We start from the raw sequence: 20,649 nt of genomic DNA on the forward strand, positions 1-20,649 counted from the left end.
ATGAGCGCTGCATGATTCAAAGTCAGGGGCTGCTCTGCTTTGTGCACTGCTGTTACCAGGGAAAACGCAATATTTCTGCCGTACCAAATGCTCCACCTACTGGCATAGAAAGAATGTGCTTTTTCCCATTTTGAATGGGATCATGTCGCTTTGTCCCAAAAAAAAAAAGTTTGTTTGGTTGTTTGTTATGCTGGTTGAAAGTCTCTTCACATCCTGATAGCAATCACCAAGTTAAGTGGTCTAAATGTATTTAATGTAATCAGCGCATTCCATTATGCTAATGCAGACCGAGTGAGAATGGAAATTATTATTCTAATATCATGTGCTTGTACTGTAATATTTTCTCACCGGTGAATGAGACATGAGGTCGTTAGCCTCTGGTTTGCCTGTGCGCGTTCATGTGTTTTGGAGGAGGCGAGGCTTTGGAGATTGATTTGCAGGGAGGGTGGAATCTTATGCTTTCAAAGTTAGCTTTCCATTGCTAGCCTCTCCGAAATCGCCTACCCTAATTTTAATGACAATTAACCACAATTGCAAATGGCTATTCATGTACCTAAAATAGTTTGTTTTGTTTTGTTTTGTTTTTTTGAAAATCTGTGGTTAGAAAATCCCTTAGTAAGGAATTTACATACAAGTAAAAGGATATAATAAATAAATGTAACATTTTTTGATCATTTATTTTATATAAATAAATCACATATTTTATATAAATTGTTAACAGTTTTCTTATAGTTTCATATGAAGTATGTTATATTATCAATAATTTTTTTATTATTAGCCAATATATTACTGTCCATTTTCTAAACCACTTGTCCCCTTTTGTCTGTGGGTAAATATTATATTATATTATATTATATTATATTATATTATATTATATTATATTATATTATATTATATTATATTATATTATATTATATTATATTATATTATATTATTTTATATTATATTAGTAAATAAAAGTCTTTCTTTTAATAATCATTAATTGTGTTTTTGTTTCATTATTCCTGTGCCTAATTATCTAACAACTCTTCTTTCCTCTTCCTCTTTCTCTGCTCTTCCTGTCGCTGCATTTGGACCCTGCGCTCAGATTCAAAGAGTAAGTTCAAATTCTTTTTTGATGAATTATTTGTCAGAGACTGTGTGCCTCCGTACCCTCCTTATTCTGTTCATTCCTTTAAAATGGGAACATATGAGTAGAATGCATGAATTGAGATGAGAAGCGAAGGACATACTTACTCCAGCACAATAGCGATGCCTTTGAAAATGAACAGAAATTACTGGTTTGATGACCTCGTAGAGTAAAAGTGAGCTCGGTTCAGGTCCCTCCTAATAAAACACCTCATCTTAGTGTGAAAGGTGCTGAATAACCCATGATATTTTGCATTGCATGAATAAAAAGTGCTGGAACAGATCAAATGAGAGTTGCTGGAGCTCCAGACCTCATATCCTCCAATAATAGAGCTGAAATGAGCCTTTTAAAAAGAATGAAACTCACTCTTTGGGGATGCTTTACAGGAGACAGGCCGAGTGTGCCAAAACCGCCCGTATCCAGATGGCTCTTCCTGTCAGCAAATCAACAGGAGGTGGCGCTCCAACCAATCACTACGAGGAGCTGGGAGACAGAGGCATGTAAGTTACCTGTCCTATATAATACCTTCAACCTGACAACCAGACAGCAGAGAGATTGTTCAAAATATTTGTGTGTGTATCTGCAGGAAAATCAAGAATAGTTCACCTAAAAATTTAAATTCTCAAATAAATTTATCTCAGAAGTTTCGGTTGTCATTCAAAACCTGTGTGACTTTCTTTCTTTGAACACCACAAAAATATTATGTACCAAAACAAGGACTAAAACAGCACCATAAAAGTAGTCCATAGTACATTGTAAGTTGTGAATAAAACAAAGATTATTGAAGTATGTTTACAAGAAATTTGTATTTCAGTCTACTTTTAAAAATTCACATTTAATTTAATGTATACCATTGCTTTGTAATTATTTTTGAAATGTATAACAAAACTGCTGCAAAGTGTATGGTTTTTGCCACTCACTATAGTTTGTGTGGACAAAAGCACCATGAACATTTTGCTAAATATCTTATTTCATAACTCATGGAGGAAAAAGAAAGTCTTTCATGTTTGGAATGTCATGTGAGTGCAAATAATAGAATGACAGAATAGAAATGTTTAGGTGAACTACCTCTTTACTGCCCTAATCTGGTTATTAATATAACAAAAATAAAAGCTTTTCCTTATACAATCTTGCCATTCTCCAAAGTGAGCAGTGTTCCTTTTTTTGATTGACAATTGACATCCCAAAGGTAATTGTGTCTTTGGTAAATTAGCTGTGTTTTTGACTTACTAAGTCCATCCACAGAGATGTGTTCACTGGACGTGTGGGTTTGGTGCAGCAGGAGTCCATTTCCAAGCTAAAGGCTGTTTTAATGGAATGAAATGTTAATAGATTAAAAGATTATAACCGCATCACAGCATCTGTGTCCCTCGGGTAAAGCTTTTTAAAATGCTTTTGATGCAATGCAATCAAAACCAATGCAGCTGCTAACACAAAAAGACAGTGGAAAAGACATGGATTTGTATTGAATCCATTAGAATAGAGGCTGAGATTGATGGACTGTGTTCCTGATCAGCTGTTTAATACCATCAGCAGAAAGAAACATCAGGATTTGTTTGCTCGTTGTGTTCTTTTATTGGATATTAATAATAACAATAGTATGTCAGAAACCTTAAAAACAGTATTTAAGGACCCTCATATCATGTTTTTTTACATATAATTAACAGAAATTGCACCCCAAAAACAAAAGTTATTTATATATATATATATATATATCAAAAATTACAAGATTTCTTTTTATATGTTGAAAAAGTTTTCATTTTTCTTCTTTTTTTCCCCCCAGTTATTTTAGTACAAGTAATGCTGAGGTCACACTGCACGATTTTCAGACTCGTCGGACTGAGTTGTTTTCACACTGCGTGACTATCTGGGGTATATATATAGCCTATAAAAGCCTGCAAATTGTCTGTGAGCTGATTTCCAGCTACAAGAAGAAAAAAAGAACATATTATGCAGGAGGGAGATGCAGGGAACTAAACATTAGGTGTCTGCAATGTGTCTGCAATTCCCTCAGATCACGTCTTTGTTGATTCACACTGCGTGATTGTCACTCACGTGAACGAGTACCGATTTGCCCCGATTTCAGGCATTTCTCGGCGATTTCGCAAAACCCGCTGGCGAGTGAAAAATCGGGCTAAAATCAAGCTGTGTGAGCTCGGCATTAAACTAAATGAAAATGACATGTTCACAACTTGCTGAAATTTCACGGTTTTAAGATACATTTTATTTGTTATTTTAAGAAACAATTTTGTTCTTCTCAATTTTAAACACATTATGATAATAATGAAATGTTGTGCAAATAACACTTAATGGACCTAAAATTTATTTTCTTCATGTTATGTTATTTTTCAGTTGATTTTGGCGTGAAAAGTTACCCAGATATATTTTCATGACATTCATGCAGTTTGTGTTGCATGTATCACAATGCACATTTCTTTCACATGTGTAATGAATGATTATACAGACGAGTGGTTACTTTTCCTCTCTATTTACCTTTTACATGTATCTCTTAGGCCCATTTACATCTGATGTTAACATGCATTTCATATCCAGAGTTTCCGGATATTATTTAGCTGGATTGCATTTATTCCTTGTACTCCAGTGCTTTTCCATTGCTATTTGAATAGAGATCTATCCACAGAAACTGCCATTTATAAATTACTTGCTTAGTTGTACTTTATGTGATTAAAAAGATGGTTGTGTGTGCATTTATATCTGGCTTGTATTGTGGTTAAGTTTCTATTTTTGATTCTGTCACTGAAAAAAACATGTTAATACCAAATGTGAAGAGGGTCTGTGTTAAATTGTCATCATATCCATCTGTCTATATGTATTTTCCTCTCTTCTTTCATTCATTCTTTGCATTTATCAGGCAGTGAGTAACATAAAATATGCCACATTTCCCTGCAGTGCTCTTTCTTACATGCTTCTATCAATGTATTTTAAAATCCTTCTTGGCTTACATTTGTGGTTTGTAGTTTTTTGTAGTCACATTTTCTGTCAAATTGGATATTTAAAGGAACATTTTGATACTATTTACTTTTTTAAAAAAATACACATAAAATTCACAGATACATGTGTGTAGCTCTTTAGTGGATTGAAGCTTTAGTAGTTTTTCACTAGATAAGCCCTCGTTTCCTGGCTCTAGTTCCTCGCAGTTCTCTCCTCAAAGCAAACAAACACGCTTCTCACATCCTTCACTTTGACACTCGCCGTTGTCACAGATCATCATGATTGATGTTTGAACAAAGATTAACTGAACAGATAGGGATTTCAGACTGATTTTTGAGTGCTAGTGTATGATCTTTATGCTTCACAGCTGAAAATACACAATTTTGATGCCTGCTTGCATTCATTGTGTTATTACTGTATTCCATGCAAAGTTGGATGTAGGGTATTCCTAATTAATATCTCAGACTGTCACATTATTCAAGGCTCAGATAACAGTACAGTATATAAAGAAACATGGAAGTGCTAGCCTTTGTTTTGTGGGTAGGGTACAGTGGGGCTAAAGGCACATCTTAAGGAAACATGTATGAATGCAGAAAAAAATATATATTTTTTTGACTATATATATATATATATTTTTTTACTGAACATTGATAGAGCAGCCCATTTTGTGGGAAAAGCTTCATAAAAGTAGTTTTTGTTTAAAAATCATATAAATGTATGAGGTGGTGAGGAGGTTTAGTATTTGTTTCAACACAATCACTTTTTGTTTGTACCACATTTTGTTTATTTTGATAAAATAATTTACTGGACCTTTATTATTTATTATTATTTATTTTTTCAAAATAAATTCAAATGAAATATTAAAAGAAACAGAGAGCTTCATGTAGTGCTTGAATCAGATCCCATAATAATATGATATGTATATTTTATTATTAATTACACTTTTAAAAATTGTTTGGTTTTTAAATATGGTGATTTATCTCTGAGTTAGACACTCAAAAAACGCAGATGTAGTTTAGAAGATGTGTCTTGACACAGGCCCAATGTACCCTATGATTATCAAATAAAAAGCTAATTACCCGTGTTTTACAGTTTTTCTTGATTGCTTAAACACATTTTTTGAAACTATGCCTCGTATTCTCAAAACAGTAAACATGAATCCATAACTTCTAACTCAATTCCCCAAACTTCCTATATTCAGTTCAAAATGAAACTCTCCACTCAAAACAACTCAATCTTGTTGAAAAAAAAACTTTGCTCTCAGATATGACACACAAACAGTCAAAAACACACACACTTCAACACAGCTTTACACACTGGTGAGATAAATTCAAAACAATACTATAAAATCCGGTAATAAGTGTGGTACTCCCCAAATGTTTTATTTATTAATTTAATGTACTGTAGAGTACAGTGCAATACAGCAAACTACAACAAATATAATTATTCTGCCCCAGTATCCCATTTTTGGTCTGGAACAGGCCAAAAAACCTCTTCAACATCACAGGCTATCCTTGCCTTGGACTGGCAGCAGGGGTAAAATCCTCTTGCATGCCTGATGTCCTTGTGTCATTGTTCACAAACAAGATAAGCAAATTTTGCAAGCAAAATGCATAGTCATGTTGTCAATATAACACTGCACTCTGTTGGTATTACCTGATGTAATCTATGACAACAGTTTGGATGACAGTTACTGTATTGAAATGCAGAAGGCTGCACTTCTTATGTATGCCATATATCCATTTCAAAAGTACAAATGTACACATGTGTGTGGAATACTGATTGAAAACTTAGTATGATGTGCACAAGTGACTAAATAAAGTTAAAGAGGTTGAAAAAGTAGTTTTGAGAATTTAATTTCTGATTAGAGAAATGCACCAAAGCCACTGATAAAAACTGTAAGCTGACATTGGCCCTTTATCCATCGAAGGTTCTGATTGGTGTGTGATACAGTACATTTTGACTGCTAGTGTTTCCACTTTTTTAGTGGAATTGTGTGCTAATTGAGCTCAAACTGTGCAGACTTGAGTAAACAATATTGAATGCTAGTGCTTTCTAAACGACCACATGGTGTAAGCACTGAGAAATGTAGGGATTTGTTTGTAGAGTTTTGCAATTCACCAAATTTGACTCATATGTTAAAGAAGGGGAATAGTGTTTATAGTTCAGCAAAATGGGTGTGCTTTTATCAAAAATGGCGTTATGGTTTTGAAATTTTTTCAAAACCTTATCGTATTTTAGCAATCGAGAAAAACTGTAAACATCTTTTTCTTGAAACTTAATTTTTATGATTAAAATTGTGTAATTATTGTATTATACACAAAAATAGGAACTTGGAAATTCAACTTTCTGAATCGAATGCAGCATTAGGTTTTCTGAAGTATTATTAAGACTATTTTAAGACTATTTTTCTCAGAAGTACTGACTGAGAGTATTTGCTTTAGCGTCTTTAAAGCTAAATATAAAATTTTGCGCAAATTTGTTTGGCCGAGCTCTTTCAAAGTCCATTAAAGTGAAGGACGTTTGTGTAGTGGGTCATTAGCGCTCTGTCCTCCCATGGCTGTTATCTTCCCTCATTTCCTCCCTGTCTCTTTCCACACATGCTCAAGTCTTCTCTCATCTCATTTAATTTTTCTCTCATGGGCTGAAGGCACCGAAAGTCTGTAATCGAGAGGCAGATCGACAGAGTCTCATAAGAGCCTTCGCCTCTCGTGCTATTGCTGCTAACAAACTATGTGGCGGAAATGGAAAGTTGCTCGACAAGTTGCCCAAGTCAGAAAGCAACATCACCTTCCTCTCAGATGAATGGCCGCTCACCACACAAAATCCACTTTACCAGGATGGAGTATTCAGTAGTCCGGAGCCCAACTTGGAGGTGCAAAGGGTCTGTGAGTTTCTAGACAGTGACATCCCATCTCCGATGAGCCCCATTAGCCAGATGACTTCTTGGTCATTGCCATCCCGTATTTGAGGACGAGGGCTCTACGATGCTCTGCACCGGCAGGCACTCTGGGACCCTGCTGAATATGAGGAGCAAGAGCTGAAGGCGGGACTTAAGGACAGTAGGGAAGAACTTGATGCTGAAGTAGATCAAAGTGGTAAAAGCACAGAAACAAAGCTGTCCGTCCGAGAACAAGCCATACAGTTTGAGCAGCAAGCTTTAGCCGAACGGACACCCGGACAGGGACTCTTACGCATCTCTGGATCAGGATGACCCACTGCTAAGTGCCTTCATGTTCTCATCCAGTCCAATTTCTGTTGGCAAGGACATCCCACCCTGCATTATCATCACCGGGGGTGACGGCGAGACTCCTCCCCCACCCATGGCTCAGCAGCCGACTCCACCCATCCTGAGGAAGTTCAGCTCCAGTATATCCAATTACATGGCGTTGGAGCCTTGTGAGATCACATTGGAATTCATATCGGACTCTCCAGAAGGTCCACCACCCCCTCATCCTGTCCCATCCCACTCTTTTCTTTCTCCTCCACCTCTGCAACAGGACTTCACCCCAACTCCTGTTCAGTCTCTAACTCCTACACCTATTCTAAGAGGGATCCTCATCACGCCCAGATCTGCTGACAGCCATGATGTGAAAGATGACAGCAGCTGCAAAGGAGGAAGACTGTAGTGCTAAAAGAGCCAGAGTCTAAACCAGGTGAAACAGACGGCAGCTAATCAGAATCAAACTCTTATGCTCAGCCCTCAAACCAACCAATCGCAGTGGAATGAGAGATTCCCCCCACCTCAGCCCTTTATTTCTGATTGAACTCTGGAACTCTTTTAATACCTTCTTTGCTACACCTCCTCGATTTCATTACTTACTTTTTCATCTATTATTTCAAGGGCACTTTACTTTGAGAGCACTGTATAGTACATTTCAAAGAAGGTCAAAAGCGTAGTGTTTCATGTGGCCAGCTTCAATGTGACTAAGAGGTGTTATGCTGTTATTATGTTATAAGCGAGTGTTTAGCCCTCAAGTACGTTCACAGAATGGTGACTTGTGCAAGTGTGTCAGTCATATACAACCCGAATTCCGGAAAAGTTGGGACGTTTTTTAAATTTTAATAAAATGAAAACTAAAAGACTTTCAAATCAAATGAGCCACTATTTTATTCACAATAGAACATAGATAACATAGCAAATGTTTAAACTGAGAAAGTTTACAATTTTATGCACAAAATGAGCTCATTTCAATTTTGATTTCTGCTACAGGTCTCAAAATAGTTGGGACGGGGCATGTTTACCATGGTGTAGCATCTCCTTTTCTTTTCAAAACAGTTTGAAGAAGTCTGGGCATTGAGGCTATGAGTTGCTGGAGTTTTGCTGTTGGAATTTGGTCCCATTCTTGCCTTATATAGATTTCCAGCTGCTGAAGAGTTCGTGGTCGTCTTTGACGTATTTTTCGTTTAATGATGCGCCAAATGTTCTCTATAGGTGAAAGATCTGGACTGCAGGCAGGTCAGGTTAGCACCCGGACTCTTCTACGACGAAGCCATGCTGTTGTTATAGCTGCAGTATGTGGTTTTGCATTGTCCTGCTGAAATAAACAAGGCCTTCCCTGAAATAGACGTTGTTTGGAGGGAAGCATATGTTGCTCTAAAACCTTTATATACCTTTCAGCATTCACAGAGCCTTCCAAAACATGCAAGCTGCCCATACCGTATGCACATATGCACCCCCATACCATCAGAGATGCTGGCTTTTGAACTGAACGCTGATAACATGCTGGAAGGTCTCCCTCCTCTTTAGCCCGGAGGACACGGCGTCCGTGATTTCCAACAAGAATGTCAAATTTGGACTCGTCTGACCATAAAACACTATTCCACTTTGAAATAGTCCATTTTAAATGAGCCTTGGCCCACAGGACATGACGGCGCTTCTGGACCATGTTCACATATGGCTTCCTTTTTGCATGATAGAGCTTTAGTTGGCATCTGCTGATGGCACGGAGGATTGTGTTTACCGACAGTGGTTTCTGAAAGTGTTCCTGGGGCCATTTAGTAATGTCATTGACACAATCATGCCGATGAGTGATGCAGTGTCGTCTGAGAGCCCGAAGACCACGGGCATCCAATAAAGGTCTCTGGCCTTGTCCCTTACGCACAGAGATTTCTCCAGTTTCTCTGAATCTTTTGATGATGTTATGCACTGTAGATGATGAGATTTGCAAAGCCTTTGCAATTTGACGTTGAGGAACATTGTTTTTAAAGTTTTCCACAATTTTTTTACGCAGTCTTTCACAGATTGGAGAGCCTCTGCCCATCTTTACTTCTGAGAGACTCTTCTTCTCTAAGACAAAGCTTTTATAGCTAATCATTTTACAGACCTGATATCAATTAACTTAATTAATCACTAGATGTTCTCCCAGCTGAATCTTTTCGAAACTGCTTGCTTTTTTAGCCATTTGTTGCCCCCGTGCCAACTTTTTTGAGTAAAGGGGTGAAGACATTTGATTTAAAATGTTTGTTATGATATAATTATTATTTTTGGAAAATGAAATTTTACAAGTATAAGCAAATATTTTGTAATAACATCTCTTAAGGGATTATAATAAACAATTATTTTAAATGTACAGGAAAAGGAATTTGCAGTAATGTTAATATGATCAGAGGAACGTGTGTTCATGTAGAACATTCTACATCTAAACAGTTATTCTTATTATTTTCATTTAAGTGATGTAAAATGTTCTGCTGATTTTGCAGACAATTTTTATTTATTTTTTCTCGTCTGTTTTTTTTTTTCTTTTTCTTTTTTTGCTAATTTTGAAAAGCTATATGCAGTTCAACACTACTGTTCCAAAGATTAAGGTCAGTAAGATTTTTAAGATAAATGTATCCTTATATTCAGCAAAAAGACTGGAGTTATGATGCTGAGAATTCAGCTTTAATATCACAAGAATAAACTACATTTTTAAATATATTAAAATAGAAACAGATATTTTAAATTGTAATAGTATTTCACAACATTCCTGTTTTTACTATATTTCTGTTCAAATAAATGCAGCTTTGGTTAGAATAAGAACATCTTAGTGACCTACAACTTTTGAATATTAGTGTATATTTTTCTACTTTTATTTAAATTATATATTTAGCTATATTAAATAAATAAGTCACTGTTTAGGAATATTTAGTGTTAAACTGGTGACACATGTTTCCTAGCAGGCAGATGTTGGTGTGAAGAGCTGTCATCAAGTTCGATGAGGATGGGCCTTATAATTAAAGATCAGATTTTTAATCAAAAAAAAAAGAAAAGAAAAAGGATGAACCGAATCATATCATTCAGTAGCCTGTACAGCCTAAGTAATGTCAATGGAAAAGGAGGGTCATTTCAGAGGAAGAGCAGGTTATTAAATTTTGATTAAAGGTTCGGAAAATACATTTTTATTTTTAATAATGAACACTGGTAAATAATTTACAATAAGGAATATGCATTAAGAAAGTAAACAGGGTTGGTTTTGAAGGTTAAAAACAGGTCATTCTTTATATCTTTCTCATTTATTCACCTCTATCTCTCTTCCCTGTTCTTTCACTCTCACTAACCCTTTTTAAAAGCTGTCTAGAGTGCCAGACCTCCTGAAGCTCTCCTGTCTTGGTTAGGTCCTGCAGATGTGTTTGCCCTTTCAGAAACTCAAGCAGACAAGAATCACATAGAGATTAAACAAAACAGCTAATCGTTTATGTGGCACATGGCAGGGGGATGACTTCTATGCCGTTCCCCACTGAATTCACCCCATCAGGCACGCAGTCAGTGTCTCTCCATTCAGACAAACTGCTCCTACAATATCTTAGCAGGGATGTGCAGATGGCATCTCCCTCATCTGTATCGAAAAATCTGTTTGAAATCTGTCATCATCCCATAAGCAAATGCACTCCGATTTGCTAATGTCTCATCTTCGGTTATGAAGTGTGAAGGCATTTTTGAAGTACACACACACACAAAAATAAATCAGTTAATTAAGAAGTTATAGTAATGAGTACATAGAAATTAAATTAAATTACAGTTGTTTATGGAAGCCATGTTTCTGCCATCAATACAACAAAATATTGCAAAGGTAATTGCAACTTTTTATCTCACAATTCTCACTTTGTCGCTTGCAATTCTGAGAAAAAAGAATAATTTGTGAAATATAAACATTAATATACAGACAGACATGCATTCTTGTGAAGACCGTGATGTCTTGAATGAATGGTTTTGGAAGAACATGAGGACAGATGCATCTTCACGAAAATTGCAATGTGCTGTGATCTATGAGACACAATTTTTATTCATTTTTTTATTTTTTTATAAAGTATCAAATTAACTATTCATTTGCTATTAAAAAATGACAAATAAAACACCATAATAAGATCTATTTTAAAAGATGAAGTGCTGAGATGAAGTACTTTCATTTTCTAGAGCAGGAGAGATTAGTTTTATTTTGTGTGGTGAAGCAGGTAATATGAAAGGAGATGTGGTATGTGCCCCCCTGTCCTTCTGAGATCCTTCATTCAAAGTAGTCTCACACAATAGTCTCCACAAGACTGCAAGTCCATTTTTTGTATTCATAGAACTGAGAACCAGCCTTTTTTGTTTCTGAAGGACACCTAGAGAGACGTCACTTTCCTCCTACACACACACACACACACACACACACACACACACACACACACACACACACACACTCATGCACACACATATCCCATATCACTCATCTGCCATTCTCATTCAGTATGTGTGGGAAAGATGTGTTTGTGTGTGTTTGACGGGTATTTTTTCACTTATTCATGTGAAACAGAGCATACACCCTCTATTGCCATTCTGTGCATCTTTATTTATGGGGTTTATTAATCATGTTAAGAACATGTCCAGTGGTATGTTTTCTTCTTATTATTATTATTATTTTATGTAAGATTCACCCTGTGAATAGTTTTGAGGACGCTTCTTCAGATGTAGTTCATTTTGTGGGACAATTTTGTTGCAAACTATGGCCAGGTACACACACACACACACACACACACACTGGTTTCAATGCCTTATTTGGTCATTCCATGCGTGTCATGGTTTTTATACTGTACAAACTGTATTTGCTATCCCCTTACCCTAACACTACACCTAAACCTACCCCTCACAAGAAAACTTTCAGCATTTTTAGATTTTCATTTTAAGATTTAGATTTAATAATAATAATAATTATAATTCTGTATGATTTATAAGCTTGTTTCCTCATGGAAATTTTTTTTTTTACTGGTATTACTAAACGTGTGGGGACATTTGCTTCCCATAATGTAGGGAATACCAGGTACTCACACACACACACACTTGGAACAACATGCTGCTCATCTGTCACAGTGCATTAAGTGGGTTTCATTCTTGGCCCTTGAGAGATCTCTCAAATGTAACTTTCCTGGAAATTTTGTTAGTGTATGATTTTAAAGCTACTGCATTAAAAATAGGTTGTGCATGAGTGTATGTGTGCATATGTTGGTTTACCATTCGTCAGAAAATGACTTATTTGGAAAAAACTGATTAACATGCTTTTGAAGTCATTGTTGTAGGTAAAACTGCTTGTGTCAGGACTATCTGTGCCATTTCCCCAAGTGCATTTTTATCTTTGAAATGCTTTCCCATTTAAATGTGGTGTTTTCATTCTGGTCCAATGATAAGAGATGACAGCAAGTGTTGAAATGCTTTCTATATGATAAAAGTGAGTCAGACTTTACAAGAACAAGTCTAAAAATCACATAGCTAGTCAATAGATGTTCTTTACAAAAAATATTTCTGTCTCTTTCAGCAGGCGTGGCTTTGGCAGAGAGGTGAGTCTTTTTTGTTTTTTTACATTTCCTTTGATCTGATCGCTATTTCTGTCACTCATACACTGAAACTGCATGGATATGAATAATACCTCATGGCATCATGATTATTACTTTTAGAACTAGATTTGACTAAAAATCCAGTTCTGTGTAGTTGGTTTAAAGGGATAGTTCACCCAAAAAAGAAAACTCGTTAACTACTCACCCTCATCTTCGGAATACAAATGAAGATATTTTTGATTAAATCCGAGAGCAGTTACTCCACACATATTGGGAGCAACACAACTACCACATTCAAGAAAATGCTCTCGGATTTAATCAAACAATTTATATTAATTTGTGTTCTAAGATGAGGGTGAGTAAATAACGACAGAATTTTCATTTTTGGGTGAAACTATCCCTTTAATATATAGGCCTTTAATAAGTCGAAGGTAAGACTGCCCTGTTCGCTTGTCATTTCAGGCTGCCATTAGTGCCTTGTGAGAGGCTTACATTGGAATCTCAATGAGATGAAAGGAGCAAAAGAAACTTTGCCATTAAACTTACATTTGCACCCCACTAAGGAGTGTAAATTGAAGAGTCATGTCTTTTCTCAGTTCAGCCCGCACACATAATTTTGCAGCGAGAACATGTCACTTCAGTGTCTAAGTTGCAAAGTTAATGCATATAGGTTGCATATGCATGCTGTCAAACACAACCTTTTCTGACCTTTCAAGCACTTTAGCTCTTAAAGTTGGGTCTGTTTCTTTAGATGGAACATTTTCCTTCATCTGCATTTCTGTCATTATCTTCCTCACCAGGACCTTGCCCCCCCTCTCCTGTTTTTAATGCACATCTTTTTGCCGTCATAGTCTCTGTCTGATCATTTATTTTAAATGCAGCAACATCTTTTCTTGCTGTTCTCTGTCTTTGCCTTTTATTCTGTGCTGCCTCTCATGTATTCTCTCTTAGTGTCAAATCTTTTTTCTCCTCTCCGTCTTCTCTTTGTGACTCTGCCAGCAGCAGCAGCTGTTGAGACCCTCTCTGCTCCGGCCTGAGGTAGCATCTGTTTTTTTGTATGCTTTTCCTTAGTTTTCCTTCTCGTGTATTGACAAATCTTCATAATGTTACTGATGTCCAAATGTTTCTTTTTAAAGATCCGATGACAAACATTGAAGTTTTGGTAGTTTAAGTTGTTTCGCTTTAAGGTCACACAAAATCTGTTTCAGTGGGATATACGTCAAAGGAGACAAAACTGCACTCGTCAGGCAAATTCATGGGGGCTTTAATCGCTAAATAATACAATTTACCCAAAAAACCTTTCATCATTTATTCACACTCATGTCCACTCAGTCCATGATACTTTAACTTTGTTCTTTTGAACTTTATATTAATCAAAGAATCTTGAAAAATGATTTCAACAAAAATTTTAAACAGCACAACAAAAACGTAATTTTCACCATTGATAATAATAACAACAACAACAATAATGTTTCTTGAGCATCAAATAAGCATATTAGAAGGATTTCTAAAGGATCGTGACTGCATACTGGAGTAAAAATTACATTTTTAAATATTTAAGTCATTTTGAAATAACAATATTATGTAATTTAAATTTTTTTATCAAATAAATATCAGCTTTGGTGAGAATAAGAGACCACCAAAAAAAAAATTACTTTGTACGGTAGTCTAGATGTTGATTTATATTTTCAGTTTAAATTAAGTTACAGTAATGAGTGAACAAGCACACAGTGTGCTGGAAATGTTATTGACTGTATCAATTGTGCACCAAACCCTGACTTTTTAGTATCCTGTGTGAAGCTGAAGTCTGACATCTGTCTTTACGTTTGCATTTTAGCAATCGGGTATCGACCCTGGTCAGGATTACTATCCCCAAGACTACTATAGCTATGATCAAGGGTGAGTTTCAGTGTATATACAAGGCTAGTGCATCTTTGTTTCAGACTGAGTTTGTGTATTTCAAATGTTTTTGAATCCTCTCTTGAAGGTGAAATATGTTATTTCTGCCCCCTTAGCTCTCTTTTTCTGTCTCTCTTCCATGTCTTTTGAATTTCAATCATCTTATCCTTGCTCACTTCTTCAGTATTTTCAGGTTTCAGGTTTAACGTCAGTCCATCTAAGGAAATGCTGGAAGCTTTGATGAGATGAATGTGCCCTCACCTCCACACAGCCATCTTTAGCTAAGCTCAGTGGATTCATTTAGACGTGAACCGCATGTTTGATAGTGGGACTTTCAGAGATCAGACTCAAGTGTAATGGCATCCTCTATTATGTTCGGTAGTCATTCAATTTTTGTTGCAAGAGGAGCAGCAGATGGTCTTAAAAGCCTCCGTAGTGCTCTGAACATCAGCTGTGTGAGCACCACAGAACAGATGATGTGCCTTAACAAGATCTCTGATGATAGACTTCTTAAGGTCTTATTTAACATTTTAAAATGGATGCACATCGTCTATTCAGAATTCCAGTCATGCTAAAGTACATAATATAAAAAAATATATAATTATTATTAAGAATTATTTTCTTGAGAATCCCCCTCAAACTTTTATCTAATTCCTTTGAATGTCAAGGTTTCTTTGTCCATAGTCAAATCCATTGAGAAAGAAGGATGGCTTTGATTCCACAGACATCAGGTGAGAGAGTGGGAAAGATAAATGTTGCACTTCTGTCAGGCTAAACTGCACCTGCTATCAGAGAGACCCAGCCTGCTGAAGTTCCAGGGCTATTTAGAGAGCTTAGGAATCTTTAAATGGGTTTTAGCCTTTAATCCCTGGATCACAGGGGTTGTTTGTCCTGCATGGGTGGATCTACACATGGGCTGATGTTGATTGCAAGTGTAAGGAGGCATCTGTTTTAGCTTTCCCATCTTCAACAAGCGCACCTATTTTTAAACCTGTTGGAGGTGTTACCCCGAAAATACTCAGAACTCCAGGTGCATTTGATTTGAATTGAGGTATCACAAAGGATGCAGAATTGCTATTCAAATTTGAATGTTGGGAAGCAGAATTAAATTAAATTTAAGTTCAAATAAACTTGTATAGCTTCATTTAAAAATAAAAGAGAAAAGCAACATGTCAGGACAAACTTTTTAATGGTTGGCAAAACTTAGCTTTACCTAGCACACGGTAAGTTTTAAGGTATGTTCACATGTTGTAATATTTCCATTCCTACCTCCAGGTATGATCCCTATCCACCCTACGGCAGCCGCAGGAGGCTGATTACACCCATGTATGATGAGTATGGAGAGGCCATCATGGAAGATGAAGGATATGACTATGGTGGGCCAGAGGTAATCCTACACATTCATTCACAGGCTGCATGAAGGAAATGGCGCAGCTATGTTTTCTTTTTCTTCATAATCTTGTCCTCACCAATAGAAAATTATTTTTGTTTCATTTATCATTTAATATCAGGTTTGACCATTTCATTAAGTAACCTGTGATTAATAAGATTTTTTAAAGGAAATAATGTCACAACAGGGTCGGGCAAGAGGGCGAGGTGGGCGAGGGAGAGGTCGTGGGCGTGGAAAGCAAGTGGGATTCCAGGATTTCCCACCAGAGGATGAGATTGAACAGGTAGAGCCAGAGGTTCCTGCTGAGGAGCCAGCAGAGGCTGAAGCTGGAGAATCCAAAGCTGCAAAGAAGTTGAAGTCTGTCATGAAGCTCAGCAAGTTGCTTGCTGCTGGGAAGAAAACTGAACCTACCTCCCCATGGAAGAAGGCCAAGATCTTCCCGATGATGTTTGGGAAAGGGAAGAAAGACAAAGATTATGCCAAGCTGACATCTGCACGTCGTATTGATAGTCAAGAGAGCTTGACTGGTGGGGCGAGCCCAGTCCCTTCCATTGATGGCACATCCTCTGCCAGGAGTCGTCTTGGGAAAGTTCTGAAACGCATTAATCTGGCAAACAAGCTGCAACTTAGAAGAAAATCACAGAGCACCATCAGTCGTAGTTCTGCAAGTGAGAAGGACGAGTCTGCAGCTGAGTCAGAGAGAGAAGAGAAGAAATCAAAAGTGTCTATCAGTGTCAGTGAGCCAGAGGCCAGCGGGAGTGGATCAGAGGCAGAGAGCCGAAAGAAAGCCTCGGATGAGGAGGAATCATCTGAGAGGAGCAGTGTAGCAGGATCCACTGATGATAAGGATTATTTGAAAGTGGATCTGGATAGAGATGATGCCAATGAGAGCACGGTTGATTCTGAATCAGAGCCAGAAGAACCAGATGAATCTGATGAAGAGAGTAAATCCAAATCTGAGACTGAGAAGTCAGGAACCGAAAAGGATTCGGAGGCAGAGACAACATCTGAGAAAGAATCCAAAACCGAGAAAGGGTCAGGTTCAGAGGAGGAGGAATCTGGCTCGCAGGAAGAGTCAGGGTCTGGAAAGACCTCAGGAACTGAAATGGCGTCTGGATCTGGGACTGAAAAATCAGGAACTGAGGAAGAGTCCAGTGCTGAGAAGAGTTCTGCCACAGAAAAGGAGTCAGAGGAAGAATCTGAAGAAGATGAAGAGTCTAAAGGGACCGAAGAGTCAGGATCAGGATCAGAGCCATCTTCTGCTCGCTCTTCAATGAAATCATCCCGTACTAAGGGTTCCTCAGAAGGTTCAAGTGCAGGAACACGAAGCAGCAGAAGTGGGAGTGTTTCTGGAAGTGCAAGTGGTACTCTGAGTGGCACCGAATCAGGTGGCATCTCTAAGGGGTCTTCAGTAAGGTCTTCACAGGCATCAGTATCTGGTGAGGAAAGTAGTGGTGAGATAGGGTCAGCAAGTGGCTCTGCATCATCCGCGACAGAAAAGAGTGGATCTGCTGCATCAGATGACACAGAATCAGATGCTGTTTCCATGTCCGGCAGTGAGAGAAGCTCCACAAGCTCCAGATCAGCAGGAGGAAGCCGTCGCTCTCGCAAAAGCATCATGACCCGATCCTCCCAGGACACCATTGATGAGGAAAGTGAGGAGGAAGAAGAGGCATCTGAAGAAGAAGACGCCGAAGTTGAGGATGAAGCAGCAGAGAGCAGAGAGTCAGCTAGTGAGATGAGTGAGGGGTCAATATCACGGAGGTCAAGTGTGATCTCAGCAGCAGAAAGTGGAGGTACACCATATGCCACAGAAAGCAGCATTCAGAGTTCAGATGAGACGTTTGGAGGCCTCTCGCCAATCACAGAAGTGGATGAGGATGCCATAACTTCTGGCAGTGGCTCAGGATCTGAGAGAGGATCTAGGCGTCGCTCACAGCAGTCGGGAACCGAAGGGACCACAGAAGTAACAGATGCAGATTCTGTCTCAGGAGATTCCACAGCTTTCTAAACAGGGACCAAGTAAGACCTATCTGACTTCTGCCATGGAGTGAAGTGATTCCCACTTGATACCTGTCTTTTCTCTAATACTGGTGTGTTTTGGAACAAAACCAACTGCATGGAAGTGCTGAAATGGCATGCCATTTATTTTTTATTTTTTTGGTGTGCTTCTCAAATTTCTTCTCTTGCGTGAACCTACATTGCTAACTCTAAACTGTGTCTTCAAAACATTTATTTGTATTAATCTCATGTTTCTGTTTCCAAAAACAGTATCCCTACTGTGAATGTTTTAATATAATATTGAACCACATGTGTAAGACGTCAGTTTGCTTCTCTACTAGGGGTGCACGCAACCTTTAGGTTGATTATGATTCCAATTTCACACGAATGGGGTCATATTCACAAAAAAATCTTAAGGCTAATAAATGTTAAGAAACTCATTGTTAGGACCCCTACTGATAAAATTAAATTGTTTATGAATATGGCCCCTGGTCTCTACCATTCCCAATTAGTGGAGGTTTTTTTTTTCTTTGATAGCTGATTTATATTAATAATTCTTCTCTCTGATCTCCAGGCTGGCAAAAAGCGAATCAAGCTAGTGTTGGACCGAGAACATGACACGACTTCAACAGGAGAAGACAGTGGACCATCGGACGTACAACGCAATCGCATACTCAACATCAGCAGCCACAGTAACATCAACGGATCGGTATACCTTGCCCAAAATGGTACCATAATCCGAACACGAAGGCCCCCTTACCCCAACAACTTAAAACTGGGCTCACCAACACGGTTAGGCAAGCAATTTAAAAAACTGGACAAGCTAGGTGTCACACATGAAGAGCATTTTCCTTTGAATGGAACAGAAGACAATGGGCCTACTATCAGCACCACTATTGCCCATTCCTATACTACCGATCACAACCTTAACTCCAAAGAGTGCAGTGTAATGGGCCTTAACAGCATAGGGCCCAAATCCAACATCGATAAAGCCCTTTTGAAGCAGGATAAGGGGTGCTTTGAGCAGGAGTCCTCAGTGGACAACGGGAAGATTAAAGAGCTGGTAGAATCTCCATGTGAGCAAACGCTGTCTGATGAAGAGGAGCTCTGGATGGGTCCCTGGAACAACTTATACATACCAATGACAAAACTCTGATTTCTAGTTTTGCTATTTCCGATGGTACGGTTTCTATTTAGTTTCCTTTCTAGTCTTTTCTATGTTTTATTTGGGTTCTGTAAAGAGTTTATCTCGATTCTGTTGCACACATCAGACACCGACAAAGAAATGTGATTTTCTTATAAAGAGTTTTATTTCATTTTAATTTTTTTTCATGCAGATGACTATTTCACTTCTTATTGTAGTGATCGATAAATTGTTGTGGAAGACAGGGCTATTCTGTACAAATTTCTTTGCCTCAATTTAACGTTTCCAAAATGTATAGACTGTATAATTTAAGTTATTAGTTATCAGATTTGATCTCACCAACAGACGATACAAAAAAATAGCAGATTCAAACAGTTTAGAAAGTGTGTGCATTACAGCTTTGATTGAAGAGTATTTTTTTATAAATTAGCCCACAAACTGTTCACAAAAAAATCCCTTAAAATCAGTATAAACAGTGTTGGCTGCTACACTCAATTATTATTAAGATTTTTTTTTAATGGATGTATTTTTTACATATAAAGAATATATGGTTGTAATAGCCCTAATGTTTTGAAAAGATTATTTACATAGATCTATAAATGTATACTTAAGTATAAAAAAAAAACAGTCTATGTTTTTTTGATAACTTCAGCCATTTTCTTTGTCACTCCTTTTTTCATCAAAATATAATTTATCTTGGGTTTCCTTAACTTTTGAGTTTTGTTTTTTACATTGGTCAGATAGTTTGAAGCTTTGATTTATAATTATGAAATTTTTCATTTTAATCAGTCTTCATACATTTTACATTTACATTTATGCATTTGGCAGACGCTTTTATCAAAAGTGACTAATAGTACAATCAGGCTATACAATATTTTTTTTTATTTTTTTTTTTAATCAATATGTGTGTTCCCTGGGAACTGAACCCATGGTTTGAGCCACATGAACATCATACAACAGAATGTCACTCCAGTAAAGGTCTCCATAAAGTGCGTTTCATATTTGTATATACTGACCTGCTGTGCTTTCCAGGTCAGATATAGAAGTATAATAGGCTTTCTCAGATAACAAAAAAAGTACACAGAGGTTTTCTCAAAAGAATCACTGAGCACAAGCTGATTATGAGTTTTTTTCCAACAATCTTTCTTCTGTCCATCAAAGGCTGTCAACTCTGTCAGATATGAATAATTGTCCATCCAGTTTATTACAGCTGCCTGGGCAGAGAGGAAACTGTCTTTCAAGACTGAGAGTCTTAGAATGTTTATTGATTCCTATTACGTGACGTTATCTTTACAACAATTAAATACAACTATATTAACGGTCACTTCTGGTCTTCTACTTTGC

At 37.3% G+C, this 20,649-nt stretch overlaps 1 protein-coding gene across 1 annotated transcript in view; it reads left to right on the forward strand.

Annotated features, from left to right (window-relative positions):
• The window catches only part of LOC132110460 (protocadherin-15-like), a 197,213-nt gene extending 177,031 nt beyond the window's left edge, over positions 1-20,182 (forward strand). Inside the window, exons 32-38 of the mRNA XM_059517084.1 lie at positions 1,088-1,096; positions 1,516-1,629; positions 12,853-12,874; positions 13,874-13,918; positions 14,709-14,770; positions 16,046-16,157; positions 18,736-20,182. Of these exons, the coding sequence (XP_059373067.1) occupies positions 1,088-1,096; positions 1,516-1,629; positions 12,853-12,874; positions 13,874-13,918; positions 14,709-14,770; positions 16,046-16,157; positions 18,736-19,317 (946 nt within the window). The 3' untranslated portion in view covers positions 19,318-20,182. The remainder of the gene's footprint in view (positions 1-1,087; positions 1,097-1,515; positions 1,630-12,852; positions 12,875-13,873; positions 13,919-14,708; positions 14,771-16,045; positions 16,158-18,735) is intronic.
• Positions 20,183-20,649: the final 467 nt, after the last annotated feature.

This window comes from Carassius carassius, chromosome 30 (assembly GCF_963082965.1).
Source record: "Carassius carassius chromosome 30, fCarCar2.1, whole genome shotgun sequence".
In the NCBI taxonomy this organism is placed as follows: Eukaryota; Metazoa; Chordata; class Actinopteri; order Cypriniformes; family Cyprinidae; genus Carassius; species Carassius carassius.